Below are 17411 nucleotides of genomic sequence, written 5' to 3'. Positions count from 1 at the left end.
GAGATTCAATCTCACTGGGTCTCAGTTTCCTCATCATCTGTGAAAGGGGGAGAATAAGTGGCCTGTCCAACTTATTTGGCTTTTATGAACGTGAAAAGGGAATGTTGACAAATGCACTTTACTGAAATGCATGCCATGCAAATGTCCCTTACTTAAGGCAAATAGTTCTTATTCCTATTTTTATCACCCTGTCCTTATATGACTCTGGATTCTGGAAGTGCTGGACCTGCCAACTTCAGGCAGCTGTGGCCTGCAGCCAAGTCTACTGAGGGAGATCACTGTTGCCCACATGGGGCCAAGAATGACCAATACTGGTGTTAAGTCCAGAAACCAGGACAATACTTGCTGTTGTCAATTGCTTTAAACAAACATGTGTCACCAATGTACGTAATTTGTACAATGGTGTATTATGCACTACCGTTAATGTCTGGTAACCATGTGGGACAACTGTTTGAAAAGGACAAACTGTTCAAAGGGTTCTAACTAGTCAAACCGTTCAGAACAAGGACTTCTTTGGAACTGCATGGCTATATGCTTGGCCTCTCCACAGACCTCCTCCCTTCACTCCTGGGCTGCCATTGCTCCAGCTCTCACTTGCTGTTGGCAACGCACAGCCTACTTAAGAAGGCCCAGGCTATACAGGCCTGGGTTGTCTTCAGGTTTTTGGGTTCTTTTCATGCTCCAAGGGTTCCTGCCTTTCTGCATAAGCTTTCATCTTCAAGGGTTGTGTGTCCCTTCAGGGATTTTAACATCAACAACCCCTACCCTGTACTGGGAAAGTCTTGGAAAATCTGCTGTTCCTTCCCAAGGTCAACCTGCCTGGAGAAGAATATTTTCCTTGGTTGCCACACATCTTCAAAGGAGCAATAAAACCATGTTGCTAAAGAGACAAATGGATGCACTCAGGGCCTCAGAGCCACAGCTGATGACCTCCTAGGCAGGCATCTCTGAGGACTCAGGGAAACTGCAGAAATGTTTTTGCCTTATTTTGTCACCATGCAGATTCTTGTGCTCAGATGGCTTTTTGGTCTCACCTGCTGAGACCCACCTCTCAGCTGGCCCTCTCTGCTGTTACCATCCAGCCCAGCTTGTCTGCTCTTAGCATGTCCAGAAATTAGGACCTTCTTCACCTCAAATCCTGGCCACGCTCTGATTCCTTTCTATCCAGATCATCTTCAGTATGATGGAGCCAGGTCTTCTGACATCAATTCCCTCAACTTCCTCCCACTTGCCCTCAAGAATCTCTCTGCATTTTTACTTTCTTTCTTCTTCTCTCCCAACTTGGAAATGAATGCCTTTTCCTTCTCCATTGCCTTCTGTCTTTGTCCCCATCATTACCCCAACTTTAGCACATTTCCCCTCCATATGCTCCTTCCTCCTACTTCAGTAACACCAATTTCTCAGGACTCAGTTTCTAGGGGTCAAAGAGTTGCATGGCCTGGGGTAATTCCCCATCTCCCCAAGGGACAGCTATGTGAGCATGGACAAATTATGTAATTCAGCCTCGGTTTTCTCATCTGTAAAATAAAGATGATAAGTGGGCCTATTTTATAGGGTTGCTGTGATGATAATGGAATGGGCATTAATGTCGTATAGCTCAATACATGGTACGAGCTCGATAATTTTAACTGCAGTTATTAGTGTTACTGTAACTCTCTGCTCCTTCCCAAATTCCTTCAGTAAGTCTTCTTTTTGCTGCCATCCTCTGCCTTATTTGCAGCTCACTTGGTGTTTGCATCTAATGTCACAACCTCAACTGTCACTTCTATGTCTATTGCACTTGTGCCTCTACCCGCAGCCCTGATGCTTCCAGGTGTAGTCTCACAGGCACCTCACACTACACAGACCAGACCAAACTCATCCTCGTCTCACTCAAGCCTGCCCCTCCAGCAGCAGCCACAGTAAGCATTGATTGATTACCTGTTCCATGCCAAGAACTGTCTTACATGTTTCATTTGCTACTTAATTCCCTGTGTCAGGGGTTCCACTTGTCTCATTGTCATCCAACTTCGGGATCTTCAGGCATTGTTGACACTTACCTCTCTCCTGCTTATGCCTAATGCTCGGCCTACTGCTTCTATATCATCAGGGCCTCTGGATCTGCCACCCATCTCTGTTTCTAAGCCCAGGGCCCCGGGTCTGTGGCTGCAGCCTTCAAATCAATCTACCCACTTCTACAATTTCCACTACTCTTCCACCCCTTCCAGAGGCCAGTTTCCTCTTCTCCAGCACAACTCTGATTGCATCATTCTGGTGTCCAAAGTGCTTTACTGCCTGCTGAATATAATCTAAGCCCATCCTCGGTGAAGAAATCCAAGTTCTTCCCAACTCACTCGGCATCTTTCAACACCCCCACTATCTGTGCATCGCTTGTCTGTGCTAACCAAAGGCTCCCTTGTCCCACCATGTGCCTACATTTTCCTGCCACAGAATCTTCCCCTATGTTGTTCCCACAGTGTTAAAACACTTCTCCATCCCATGTCTCCATCTCTAAATGCTACGTAGAACTAAAAGACCTGATCAATGGCCACTTCCTTTCTGGAGGCTTCCTGATACACCAAGCCAGAGTTAGGGGTTCCAAAGCCTTTCATGAGGCCTTTCTCATTGAAGCACACATCTGGCTCCCCACCAGACTGTGGGCACCCTGAAGGCCGGGGCTTCCAATGCTTCTTTACCCGCTGTGCCTGCCTCAGAGCAGGGGCTCAGGAAATGCTTGTGAATGAACAATTCACAGTGAATTCAAACAGGTGTAAAACTCAGCCTCTTGCCTCCAGTTGTGCCTGGTGCAATGACTAGGATAGTCAGCACAGAGTTAATGTTCGGTCCTTCCCTGATCCTCCCAACTCCGACCTCTGTTTTGTAGAGGGCTTTGTGATCTGCACATTAATTAGGCTTTTAATAGAAACACAGATCTAAACACTCCCAGATGGAGGAGGAGTGAGTGTCATTAACCATGAACTTCTAGGAAGGACATAGCTCAGGCAGCAGAGGGACTACTGGTCTGCAGGGCCACAGCCCTGACTTCTAGCTCAGGCTCAACAGGCCACCTAGTTAGGCTCATGCCCATGCAAAGGGCAGTGATTTTAAAAGGAAGGGTTTTTTCACAGGTGCCTTACTGTCACAGGCACATCCAACTGAACACAGGCCAGTGTCTCCCTGCTTGCCAAGTGGCAGAGGCCCCAGGAGAATACCTCTGTTAATTTGGAAGCATTTACACAGGGCATAATTACTGGTTATTGTGCAATGGCAGTCAGCGTCAAATGGAAATTCTGTTTAAATGTAAGCAGCCACTTATATGATTTGGTAAAGCTCTTCTGGATAACAATTTCATAATAGGTACCAAGAATGTTAAAAATGGCCACACCCCTTAACCCACTCATGAGTCAAAGAGCCCACACATTTAGGGAAAAAACCCTAAATAAAGAGAACTCTTTATGAATATATTCGCTGATCACATCACTATTTTTAAAAGAGGAAAAACTGCAAACAACCTAAATATTCACCAGTAGGAAGATTGTTAAATAATACATTTACTAACAGCTAACATTTATTTCACATTTTCTATGTGCCAGACATTGTACTAAGGCCTTCATGTATAATACATTTCATTGCATCCCAGCTATAAAGTAGCTATTATTGTCATGCCTGCTTTGCAGATGAGTTAACTGAGGCTAGGTGACATTAGGTGAGTTGTCCAACCTTTTTTGGGTTCAGTGGAAGTAGAATTAGAAGCAGGTAGTCTAATTCTGGAAGCTTAATTCTTGCCATACTACACAGACCCTTTCAGTGTGTGTGTGCATGTGTGTGTATTTGATGGACTAGTGCACATCCATTTTAAATATTGCCCATCTACTTAAAAAATTTTATATGCTATTTTAATAACATGGTTAATGTTTCTGTTATAATGCTGAGTTAAAAACAGGACATGAAATTGTCCATATAGCATGATCACAGCTTCTTAAAATCTTTAATCTATGTATACAGAATGGAAAAATAAATACATTAATGTGTTACCAGTGGTTGTAATTGCATGAATGGGTACTTTCTACCTCTACTTTCAATGTTCTGTAGCTTGTAGATTTTCAACGATGGATCACCACTAACAGACAATCAGGAGGGGCTGCCTGAATATATACTGGCTGTATATTTGCCAGTCCCCCAACCACCTGAGCTGGGCTCTCACCTCAATGTGGCCTCCAGTCCACCTGTCACATGTCCCAAAGCGAAGAAGCCAGAGGCCTCTTGGCACCTGGCTTCCATATGTGAGTGCTGTCTCTCATATCACATAGGATCACCCTGGAAGTGGACTGGCAATCCTGAGGCAGAACCACAAAACCTGATCAGTCTCACAAGCCCTGCCCAAGGCTGCCTAGCAATGCCCACATGAGCAGAGTCAACACATGGATTGGGCCTGACCCAGGGCACAGACCACAGGACTGCAGCCATCCCCAGCCTCATTCTATGCAATTCACACAACCTTGGGTTATATAGTGCTCTGTTTGTTTTTCATTGAATTACATGATCATTCCAACCAAAATATCTCACATAAAAATCTACCTTTTTGCCTTCTCTTAAAAATCGGAGGATCCAAGCACATCAGGCCACAGGGCAACATTCAATTAAAGTGGGGTTGTGGCCACTCCCTTGGACAGGATGTGGGCCCAGCTTGCCACAGTCCCCACTACTCCCAGCTGTCTCTCAGACACTGAAGCTGTCACATTAGGCTTGAACTATGCTTTTCTAATAGCAGAATGTGGCAGAAGGTAAAATATGTTCTGTGTCCAGGTTTCAATCAAAATAGGAAAAATGAAACATAGGTTAGGAGAGCTGTGTTCTCAAGAAAAATGGGAGAGGATTCACTTCCCCAGATACCTCTTCTCACTTATGAAACTACCTTTGCAAAAATTAGATCAGTGAGAAAATTACGGCAGTGGGGGCAACCTAATCTAGCCAACCCCCCTTTTGACTTTATCCTTCAAGCTGCCTTGATTATTTCTTGGCTTAGGCTGAGCTAACTTTGCCAGACATTCAGTTTATACTTTAAATGATAATCGCCCTTCCCTAAAAGTAATGAGAGGTCAACAGGCTAGAGGGAGGAGAGGAGCCTGAATTCTGCTAAGGTATAGACATAAAGGATTGCCAGCCATCACTTTGGAGGTCACAGATATGCAACTTCCCCAATTACTCCTGCCAATAACATCACTGCAGGAGCAATCAGCATTGTGAAACCCAACGTTAGCCCTTTGAGATGTCTTTTCAGGCTTTTTGCATGTCTGACACCAGTGGCACCAACTCACCAGCCCTGCTCCTAGACCCACCAACCCTGCTCCTGTGGCCCCACCCAGAAGCAACAACACGCATAGGAGGACCATTTCCCGCACCTCTATGATTGCATGCCAATCAATCAGCAGCAAGCACCCATTGCCTAGCCATCTCCATCCCTTCCCACAAACTGCCTTTGAAAAAGCCCTAACCTATAAGCCTCCTATGAGATTGATTTGAGGAATAACTCTGTCTCCCATGTGGTGTGGCTGGCCTTGTGTCAAATAAACTCTGTATTTACTGCAATGCCGAGGGAGGTGATATGATTTGGTTGTGTCTCTACCCAAATCTCACCTTGAATTGTAGTTCCCATAATTCCCATGTGTCATGGGAGGGACCTGGTAGGAAGTAATTGAATCATGGTGGTGGGGTCTTTCCCATGCTGTTCTCATGATAGTGGATAAGTCTCAAGAGATCTGATGGTTTTATAAAGAGGAGTTCCCTGGCACACACTCTCTTGGGTGCTGCCACATAAGACGTGACTTTGCTCCTCCTTCACCTTCCGCCATGTTTGTGAGGCCTCCCCAGCCATGTGGAACTGTGAGTCAATTAAACCTCTTTTATTTATGAATTGCCCAGTCTCAGGCATGTCTTTATTAGCAGCAAGAGAATATAGGAGGTTACATGTATGTTAGCTCCCTGTCCTGATGAGTCTCTGACTTTTCTATCTCTAGCCTAGAGGGTTCTGAGGAGCAACTGAAAGAAAACCACATTTCTTCTCATTTTCTGGAGGGATTCCTGGCAGAAAAAACTGCCTGGCGACTCTTTGTCAGCCTCCCCTCCCTTCCCCAGTAGTTGATCCTGTCCAGCACCTGCTGTCACCAAAGTCTTTCCTCCAAGCAACTGAGGGCAAGGGAGATCAGAGAGGGCAGCCCAATGCCACAGAATTCACACCCATCCCTTGGAACCCACAAGCTGTGCCCATTACTTGGACAATGTCATTTTGGAGACATGCTCCCAGCCTACTTCTCCCTAAAGTTTGAAGCTATTTGTGTGCATGACAATTTTTTGCAAAGGCCCAGGTGGCCCAATGTTATCAACATTGTCATAACCTCAGCTTCTACAAATTCTGGGGCAGAAGCAGAGATGGCAACAGTGGCTCTGAATCAGACCTCCTCCACCTCCCACTAAGGGAGGGACCTCAGGGTATGAAACCACTCTGTGCCTCAGTCTCCCCATAGTAAATCTTCAGGAATTGGGTTGTTGTAAATAGTAAACACATGCCAAGCTCCTAGCATAGTGCTTGGCATACAATTAAGGTTCAGTAGACATGGGCTACTTAGCTACTACTGCCAAGACCATTCTTATTCAGCCCAGATCACAGAAACTTGTAGGGACACGGCAGAGGTGGGTCCTCCAATCTCGGCTTTTACTCTCCCTCCACTCACTCGGTGAACCATCTTTGTCTTTGTCTTTGCTTTTTGTGCTAAGCCCATGAGCCCTGGCTCTAAGGACTCAAAGCTTTGCAGGGTTGAGAAATATTTGCCCACAGAAACCTCCCATGCCTTTTACTAAGAGCCTTCTCCATGCTCCCAAAAGGCAGGTCTCCTGGCACACAGGGAAGAACAGAACAAACCCATGTTCATTTTCTGTTGCTGCCTCGGGGGTTTATTTAAGAGAACTGGTTTCCTTCTGGCACCGCAGATGAATAAACAACCTGAGGCCACAGGCCATGGGCAGATTGCCATACAGGAGGCTCAGGGAATCTTACCTATCCTGAGACATGTCAGCACCTCCTATGGTGGAGGGACAGGGTCCCTGTGTTCTCACTACTCAGAGGCTTACCCAAAAGACAGGGCCCTTTAAGGATCTCGACTTCCCGGATCGGAGATCTGGAGGGCCCCAGGGAGGCCATGTCCCAGGCTTCCACGCCTAGACAAGGTAGGCCCAAGTGGCCCTTAGCACTACCTGGGCAGGTGCACAGCCCTACCTCCAGGCTCTCCTCCTAGCCCTTCTCCCACCCTGCTCCCAAGCCCTCCTTGACCCCAGCCTGAGAGCCCATTCTATTTCCCTACCATCGCGGTTTGTAGGGACCCAGTTCCTCTCTGGTTCTCAGCTGGATGCGGCACTGTAACAGAGACAGGACGCAGTCTTTTGTTTACCACTGCATTCTCAGCACATAGCCCTGCATCTGGCACCCAGTAGGTGCATAACTATTGTCTTGCAGATAAGTGAACAGAGATGGCAATCATATCTGCCTCATGCCGTCATGGTGGGTATTAAAGAAGATGATGGGTGGACAGTACCTTACGTGGTGTCTGGCACACAGTGAGCATGTCACATTGGCAGCTGCTAATGGTGGCTGCTCAGCTCCCGAACACTGGCCAGGAGCTGTGCACCCTGTTTGGAGGCCATGCTTGGGTTCAGCCACTCCCTTGACTGCCTCCCATTCTTCCTCTAGTCTCCCAATGCTTCTAGCCTGGCCTCAGGATCCCCTATCACTCAGGGCCTGGTATGACACCATTCTAGCACACTGTACAGGGAAAGCTGGGGTGGAGGTGGGCAGGACAGAGGATAGAACAAGATGTTGTCAAGAAACCTTCAAATGTCCCAGACTTTCTTAAGGAAAGTATTTCTTGGGAAACACCTCTCTTGGTGTCCAAGCTGTCTGAGGGCCCACAACAGATACTTGCAAACAGTTACTCGCAAACCTACCCCCATTTCCTCCCCTGCCGGGGACAAGGTGCCAGGTGGTAAAGGAGGCAGAGCTGCTACCAGCAGTCAAAGAGCCTCATTGCTGAGCATTTTCCAATACCTGAACCCCAAACAGTTTTAAGACGTATGGAGATTTCCTTTCCCCTAAGGTAAGCTTTTCTGAGGCAGTCAGGATAGAGCAAACAGCCAGCATGGGGCCTGGATGCCTGGGTTCTCAGCCTGCTCATGACAGCCTTCGTTCCTCTACATCTTTGCTTATGCCTCTGGGATGGGACAGAAGAGCAAAGGTCAAACATTCCTCAGAAGCGCCACCCTTGGGTCAAATTGAATTGTTCCAAAACATGACTCAATATGCTGAAGATGAAGGTGAAGATCTGCCGGTCCTGTGTCTCCCTGATGGCCCCATTTGTTTTCCTGCATCTCCCCATGTGCTGCAGTGGCCATGGGCCTTGGGGCATGTGAGACACAGCCTTGGGGCAGCCAGGCCTCAGGCCCTCCATGCGCCCCAGCAAGGAGCAGCAGCACCATGCTTAGAGAATGTGCAGACCCTGTCCTGGGCAGCTCCGGGGCTGGGGCAGGGGATGCTAGGCTGGGATGCTCCTGAGTGAGCTGCTGGGGCTCTGGCTGTGATACATGCTGAAACCCAGCCTCCCTGGGCAGAGAGGTCACACAGGGACTACTTAGAAGGTTGCCAGGGAAAGGAGTCTTCTCCACAAGGGCCAAGATCAAGCTGGAGACTGTCAGCCCCATCAGATGTCTGAGGTGACAGGAAAGGACTCTGGGTCCAGTTCTTCCATTACACAGAAAAGGACTATGGGCCCAGCCTTTCCATTACACAGAAAAGGAGCATGAGGCTCAGGAAGGGCAGTATCTAACCTGAGGAGACAGGGGACTGAGTGGTAGAGCTGAGAATCAAAGTACCTCAAGGTACTGAAATACGTCTCCTGCCACTGTAAGCCTATCCTTCCTCCAGAGCCGGCACCCTCTCTGCTCCGCACAGCAAGCACCTTCCTGTTCTTTCTACCCTCCTTTGGGAAAGCCACTGCCAGGAAAGATGCAGAAAACTCTTTCCCAGTGAGGAGGAACGAGAGATAAGGTTTGTGGTGCAGAAATGGCTACATCGCACAACAAGAAGTGAAACTCTAACAGGAAAGGCAAGGGCTGAAGGACAGGCAAGGGCAGGTAAGAGCAGGAGACGGGTGGTCAGGAGCAAGGCCTTGTCTGCTGCACTTCCTGGCATGTGGGCCAGGTGAGGTCGGGACTCTGGGCTTTTGGATGAGACATACACGCGTAGGAGTCCCAACTCAGCTGGGGCTAGCTTCGTGGGGATGAGACCAGTGTGTTCATCCAAGCACCATTCTTGGCTTAATGCTTTGCTGTTGCCGTTGTAAAATATGGCATAATTTTTGAACAACGGGCCTTAGCATTTTGCACTGGGTATTGCAATATTTGCCTGCAGCAACCTCCCACGCCTCACTCTCACTGGTGGCTCTCACTCACCAGTGGCTAATCGTGTGTTCTTGAGTAACTGTTTTAACCCCTAGGAGCCTCTTTTCTCATCCGTAAAATGGAGATAGCAGCATCTGCCTCACAGAATTGTTACAAGATGAATTAGGAGAACATATGCAAAGGTCCTAGCGAGTACCTGGCACATACCAAATACTTGATGACAGTTACTGCTTCAGATTAAATAGTATTAAAACCACACCTTGTTTTATTGTACTTCACTTCATTTCACTTCACAGATATTTCATTTTTTACAAATTGAAGGTTTGTGGCCAGCTTGAGTCCAGCAAGGCTATTGGCACCATTTCTCTAACAGCATGTACTCACTTGATATCTCCGTGTCACATTTTCATAATTCTCACAATATTTTCAACCTTGTTGTAATCATTATATCTGTTATGATGATCTGTGATCTTTGATGTCACTAACGTCCTTGTTTTGGGGCAAAACAAGCTGCATCCATATAAGAGAGTCAGCTTAATCACGGCTATTCTGACTGCTCCACTGACAAGCCAGCCATTCCCTATCTCGCTCCCTCTCCTCAGGCCTCCCTGTTCGCTGAGACACAACAATATTGAAATTAGGCCAATTTGTAATCCTACAATGGCCTCTAAGTGTTCAAGTGAAAGGAAGACTCATAGTGTCTCACGTTAAATCAAAAGCTAGAGCTGATTAAACTTAGTGAGGAAGGCATGTTGAAAGCTGAGACAGGTCAAAAGAGCTAAGCCTCTTTTGCCCAAGAGTTAACCAGGTTGTGAATGCAAAGGAAAAATGCTGGAAGAAAATTAAAAGCACTACTCCAATGAACACACAAATAATAAGACAGTGAAGTATCCTTATTGCTGGTATGAAGAAAGTTTGAGTAGTCTGGATAGAACATCAAATCAGTCACAACTTTCCCTTAAGCCAAAGCCTAATCCAGATCAAGGGCCTAACTCTCCTCAATTCTCTGAAGGTGGAGAGAGGTGAGGAAGCTGCAGAAGAAAAGTTTGAAGCTGGCAGTGGTTGGTTCATGAGGTTTAAGGAGAGAAGCCATCTCCATAACATAAAAGTGCAAGGTAAAGCAACAAGTACTGATGTAGAGGCTGCAGCAACTTATCCAGAAGATCTAGCTAAGAGAATTGATGAACGTGACTATACTCAGCAACACATTTTCAATGTAGACAAAACACCCTTCTATTGGAAAAAGATGACTTCAGGACTTTCAGAGCTAGAAAGGAGACGTCAATGCCTAGCTTCAAAGTTTCAAAGGACAGGCTGACTCTCTTGTTAGGGACTAATGCAACTAGTGACTTTAAGTTGAACCCAGTGCTCACTTACCATTCTGAAAATCCTAGGGCCTTTAAGAATGATAATCAATCTGCTCTCCATGTTCTAGAAAAGGAACAAGGCCTGGATGACAGCACATCTGTTTACAGCATGGTTTCCTGAGTATTTTAGGCCTGCTGTTGAGACCTACTACTCAGAAAAGAATATTCCTTTCAAAATATTACTGCTCATTGACAATGCATCTGATAACCTAAGAGTTCTGGTGGAGACGTATAAGGAGATGAATGTTGTTTCCAGGCCTGCTAACACAGCATCCATTCTGCAGTCCGTGAATCAAAGAGTGATTTTGACTTCCAAGCCTTACTACTTAAGAAATATATTTCTTAAGGCTATAGCTGCCATAGATAGTGATTTTTCTGATGTATTTGAACCAAGTAAATTGAAAAACCTTCTGGAAAAAATTCACCATTCTAGATGCTCTTAAGAGCATTTGGGGTTCATGGGAGGAGGTCAAGATAGCAATGTTAACAGGAGTTTGGAAGAAGTTGACCCCAACCCTCACAGATAATTTTGAGAGCTTCAAGGCTTCTGTAGAGGAAGGAACTGCAGATGTGGTGGAAAAAGCAAGAGAACTAGAATGAGAAGTAGAGGCTGAAGATGGGGCTGAATGGTGCAATCTCATGATAGTATTTAACAGATGAAGAGTTACTTCTTATGGATGAGAAAGAAAGTTTTTCTTGAGATGAAGTCTACTAGTGGTGAAGATTCTGTGAATGTGAATGTTGTTGAAATGACAACAAAGGATTTAGAATATTCCATAAACTTAGCTGATAAAGCAGCAGCAGGGTTTGAGAGGATTGACTCCAATTTTGAAAGAAGTTCTACTGTGGGCAAAATGCCATCAAACAGCATCTCATGCTATAGATATAACTTTTGTGAAAGGAAGTCAATGGATGTGGCAAACTTCATTGTTGTCTTATGTTAAGAAATTGCCACAGCCCACCCCAACCTTCAGCAACAACAACCCTGACCAGTCAGCAGCCATCAACTTCGAGGCAAGACCCTCCACCGACAGAAAGATTACAACTCACTGAAGATTCAGATAATGTCAATAATTTTTAGTACTAAAGTATTTTTAAATTAAGGTGTGTATATATATATATAAATAAATAGATATATATATTTAAAACATAATGCCATTGCACACTTAGACTACAGTAAAGTTATGTACATCACTACTTCATCTCACACCACACCTCAGATATTACGTGTTACATGAAGTACACTAAATGAACTGGGGAACCAAAACGTTCATGTGACTTTTACTGTGATATTTGCTTTACTGCAGTGGTCTGGAACCGAACCCCTGTCTCTGAGGTATGCCTGTAATTACGGACTACCAGGTGACAAGGTAGATGCCTTGCTCAATAAAAGGATTTTAACAACCACGTCCCAGATCCCACAAACCAACAAAGGGCCACAGGTCCCAGACACCAGCCTGTGCTCCCCTGGCCTCTTACCGTCCCGAAACGGTTGTGTCTGCATCTGCAACCGGATCTTGATGAGGTCCACGGGCCCTCCCAGCCCGACAGAGACCACACCGGCCACCATGCTGGCCAGGAGCAGGTCCGACAGCGTGCGTGGAGGACTGGCCTCGGGCTCCCCGCAGCGGTGCTGGCTGAGGAACCGCTGCGTGTTACTGAAGACCCCAAACACCACGGAGTTGTAGACGGCAATGCTGGCAAGGGGGAAGGACATGCCCTTGAAGAAGCCAAACACCTGCAGTGAAACCCAGAAGGAAGAGGCGTGAGGACCCGGGGCTGCCGTCGCAGGGCCTGCAGGATGGCAGGGAACACCACTGGACACATCTGCCCAGGTGTCAACGAAGAGAGGGGAAGAGGGTGCTGATGCGACAGGAGGCAGAGGGCTGGGGGCCGCTCAGGGGGCAGGCATCCTTGCTCTGATGACAGTCCGGCTTCTGCAAGCCGCTTTGTTTCCTATGGGTGGTGTCCTGGCCTGGAACCCACATGTGCCGGGAGGGGCAGTGATCTTGGGCTGGAAAAAAGTCAGGCTGTGGCCACGGGGGAACCTGAGGAGACCTTAGGAGCAGTGGGCTGGCCAAGCACCACACGCCCCCACCTCATACACCACAGTAAAAACATTCTCCAGGCACTGGCCAGGGGCCAGGCCCTGGGGAGCAACCGTAAGAAAGAAACGGCCTCTGCCCTCACTGAGCTCATAGTCTGGGGAAAGTGAGGTGCGGAACAAATTGACAGGCAGTTACAACATAGGCAGCCTACTAAGCCTGTAGTATAAGACAGGGGTTCCCTAGATCCCTGAGGGGTGCCTGGGCCAGCCTGTAGATGAGTGCCCACCAGCATGGGTGTCTCCTGACAGAAGTAGCTGAAGAGGTTACACAAGGACACAGGATGCGCACACACAGGCTGCAGGAGGCTGAGGAGGCGGTGCTGCAGGCTGGGGTTTGGTCCCTTCCACACGGCATTCTTGATGAACACCACAGATGTGCTGAGGAAAACCGGAAAATTCCACAGGCCCTTGGAGGAGTCAGAGCAGCACACGTGTGCCAAATCAAATGTGAGAAAGTACTGGGAAGCTATTGTGCAGACTCCAGGCTGTGCACAAACCCACTAGTCCTTGCTGCACACACTGTACCCTGGCTGCCAGAGGCAGGGTGCCTCACACACACCAGCACATGCACACACACGTGCATATATACACACATGTATGCACACACACATGTGAACACACCTTGCTTCATACTGTTCTTCCATCGCAAGAGCCTTCAGATAACTTGGATGTGGCTTAGCCATGAGCTGCTATGCCTCAGAGAAACCGCCCGCAGTCCCTACCAAAACCCCGGAGCTGGGACACAGGCTGGCAGACACTGTCGGGAATGTGTGCCAAAAGGAGAATCAACAGCCACTTTCAGGGGACTGTGGACTCCCACAACATCACCCGGGAACACCAAGTGCTAGGCTTGCAGTGCTCGCCCCAGTTGTAAAGCAGCCGATCAAGGGAGTTACAACAACAGCCTGATGCAAGACACACTTCATCTGTGGGAAAATTCTAGGTGCTTGCAGGAGGCTTCCGAGCCCCAGGGCACTTGTTAGGATGGAGTCTGGTGGAGACAGTGGCTACATTGGGGCCACATTTCCACTGACTCAGAGAAAAGTCAGAGGGCTGCGACAGGGTTCCACCTGATGGTTTCTTTAAATCAGGTCATTTCATTCAAAATTTTAAAGTTTATTCTAAATTCCAGAAAGAGTGGCCTCAGAAAGTGTTCCTGGAGCACATGCCAGTTCTCAAGAAGGGAGTCTGATGTATCTTCTACAAAGTATCATTCAGTTTTCCCTTTGGAAAAGGAACACCTCAGGTCACATGGTCTCAAGCAACCTGGGCACAGGTAAACTCTGGTATCTAGGCTCAGACGTGCCTGACTGCCGCCGGGCCAGATCAAGGGAGGTCTATCAGCACACGGTTTGCCAGTCACTTGTTCCTTTGTGAAAAACTGAGTGATCACCTTGTTTTTGCAGGAATTTTCCACACTGTGGCTCCAGATTCTTCAGGAGTTCTCCATAGTGGTTACACAAAACCGGAGTTTTTCTTCAGTTATGCTGCGGTAGGTGGCAGGGGTGAGTTTAGGTAACACGTAATATTTGAGGTATGGTGTGAGATGAAGTAGGGAAAATCGAGCCGAGTGTGAAGAGCAGAATGAGAGGTCCCCACCTGCAAACTGGTGTGGGGCTGTGGCCCTGGTCTCTAGCCCGTGGGGTCCCAGGCAGGCATCACTCCACCTGCCCAAGAGGCACTTACGCTCTCCCTCCTGTACACCATGCGAATGCAGCTGAGGGTGTTTCCGTAGCCGACGCCGGCCTGCAGGCGAGTCTGTGGAGAGAGGCAAGGGCATGGATCGGCTCAGAGATCACTCATAGCCCACTGCTCCAAAGATGCCCGGAGTTAGAGGCCCTGCTCATAGTGACCCCCGCCAGCAAAGGGTCTGGGTTTCAGTCCAGGCCAGGCTGGTGCTCTGTTTCTGGCTTGCACTGCCTCCCTCTAATGTCCCATTCAGACTTACTCATTGCAAAGAAGCCTGCTTTGCTGAAAGAATGGCAAAGGCCAGCTAGTTGTGCCAAATGATTGTATGATCCCCGCCTCTTGAGTATAAAAACTAAACTGGGACTCTACCCTATCTGCAGTCTGTCGCTGCCCCCTCCAAAATATCTTTGGGGGAGACCTGCTCTTCTTGTCCCTAGAACCACCACCCTAGGCCTCACCCCTCATCCTCACCAGAAACATGGCCTGAAGCCCTCCCTGGTCTTCTGCTTCTCCCTCACTTCCTCCATTTCTCTTTATACAACAGGCAGACTGATCATTTTCAAAGGTCAATGAAGCCTCCAGTGGCCTCCCATCAAATGTAGGATAAATTCTGCACTCTCCCTGAGACTGGGAGGCACCTATCTCTCACCCCATGTGCCATCTCCTCTCCCCGGGCCCTGCATGAGCTGCATGTTCCCAGGCCCTGCAGCAGCAATTCTTTCCTGCCTCCATCCAGCTGCCCCTACTGTTCCCCACGTCTGGAAGTCTCTTCCTCCAGCTCCTCCTCATCTTTTAGGTCTGAGTCGAAATGTCGAGTGGCCCTATGTGTTTGATTACATAGGGTTTATGTTGGGTCACCCACCAAGGGTAGGACCACCTGTGTTACTTTCCTTTCATCTCCAGAGCTGGGCACAGCCCTGGCACAGCGGTCCTTTTGCACTGACTGAACAAGGACTGTATGGCTAAGGTGTGGTGGCCTCTAATGGAGGCTGGCTTTGGTGACCAGGGGCAGCAGCTGACTGGCACAGAGGATCTGAGTAAGTCCACTCAAGAGTACCCCTGCCCTAGCCTTAGAGGGTTCCACTTATTTTAAGATGTGCAGCCTATAATTCTCCATCAAAACACTTTGTCAGCATGCACAGCATGTCATGCCTGTGCACGAAGGTGCCATGAGACCACCAAAGAGGAGATACTATGTGGCCCAGTTTGCAGTGAGAGGCTAAGACCCAGAAAAGCAGGCTAGCTCTTCACACAAACCACCTGAGCTCAGCTCTGTAGACAAGTGAAGGAGGCCCTGGAAGGGTACATGTAGTTAAAATGGTGATCTCAGAGTTGAAGATCACAGGCAATGTTTTCCTGCATGGGACTTTTCTGCATTTTCCAACTTTCCTACAATCAGCAGATGTTATTTTCATTATTTGTAGTTTATGTAGTTTAAAACTAATGTAAAGTATACAACTCATATGGAAATACATTTTCTCAAAAACAACAACAACAAATAATGTCACATGTAAGGCTAAAGCTTCATTGGACCCACCTTTGCTCTCACCCTGCTCCTCCCCTGAGTTTATGACCATGGCTAATAACATGGCCAAGAGTTTGAGAAGCACCCATTTAAATAGTTTTATAAACATATGTAGCCATAGGAAAATATAGGAAATAGTACACACCCTGTTCATAAGTATTACTTTCATAATCAGAGAAGTGTGTTTACTGACTCACTCAACCAATATTTGTTCAGGGCCTATTTTATTGGAGGCACTATTCCAATCTCAGGGAATTCAGCAGTAAAGAAACCAGTCTGCCCTCATGGAACTTACAATCTGGTGGAGTCAGAAAAGATGGTCAATAAAAAGTAATTCCCAAGTAAATATATATTTTAGATGGAGACAAGTACTATAGAGGAAAATAAACCAAGGATAAGAAGAGCTGGTTGATAACAAGGAAAAGGTAATTTTAAATTGGGTGGGGGAGACTCCCTGGAAGATGCAACAAGATGAGAACTGGGCCTTCAAGGTCTTCTTGTTGAGCAGAACCACAGAGGCCTATCTCGGAGTGGGATGTCCACAACCAGGACAATGACTTGGGCCAGGTGGTAACTTAGGAGGTGCTGGAGGGGTGCAGGTCTCTCCCTGTGCCCCATGTAAGGCTGTCATGATGTCCAACACTCTCCCACGGCTGTCCCTGGAAAGTGAATCCACAGGATGTTTGACTACCACCCACCCGCTGCAACAAGTAATCAAGTTCCTGCTAAGAAAATTGAGTGGTTGAGTCACTCAAGCCAATAATACATGAAGGAACTCAACCTGAGAGCCAAACCTAGATCACAGAATAATTTCAAAGCCATGGAACAAAGGTCTGTCAGGCATGCTGACCACTCGGGTAGGCTGGCACTGAGGCCAGCAGCAAAGCCCAAGTCTCTAGGGCCCCCAGTGGTAGCAGGAGAAGTCATTTAATTGCACCAACTGCATACTGACCATCATATAAAACTGACCTCATTAAATCCCACAGATGCTGTAAGGCATGGATACTGGTCCCGTCTTACAGATGAACACAACCGAATATAAAACTGACCTCATTAAATCCCACAGATGCTCTAAGGCACTGATACTGGTCCCATCTTACAGATGAACACAACTGACTCCTTACATTAGTTTCCTGTTGCTGCTGTAACAAATTACTCCAAACTTCATGGCTTAAAACCGCATGAATGCATTCTATTACAGTTCTAAGACCAGAAATCTGAAATGGGTCTCAGTGGGCTAAGATCAGGGTGCTGGCAGGGCAGCACTCTCTCGGGAGACTCTTGAGGAGAATCTGTT

General features: G+C 47.4%; 1 protein-coding gene across 2 annotated transcripts in view; it reads right to left on the bottom strand.

Moving 5' to 3' along the window:
- Positions 1–17411, bottom strand: part of SLC25A48 (solute carrier family 25 member 48) — a 54866-nt gene that overhangs the window by 24304 nt on the left and 13151 nt on the right. For both annotated transcript variants that reach the window (XR_003119899.1, XM_025388578.1), the window contains exons 3-4: positions 14587–14658; positions 12273–12531 (exon numbers count right to left, since the gene is read on the bottom strand). Coding sequence is in view for 1 of the 2 variants with exons in the window: in XM_025388578.1 (XP_025244363.1) it covers positions 12273–12531; positions 14587–14658 (331 nt within the window). In the remaining variant the exon portion in view is untranslated. The remainder of the gene's footprint in view (positions 1–12272; positions 12532–14586; positions 14659–17411) is intronic.

The sequence above is a fragment of the Theropithecus gelada genome, chromosome 6, assembly GCF_003255815.1.
Source record: "Theropithecus gelada isolate Dixy chromosome 6, Tgel_1.0, whole genome shotgun sequence".
In the NCBI taxonomy this organism is placed as follows: Eukaryota; Metazoa; Chordata; class Mammalia; order Primates; family Cercopithecidae; genus Theropithecus; species Theropithecus gelada.
Note: the sequence above shows the minus strand (reverse complement) of the source record. Positions and strands in the feature narration are given on the sequence as shown.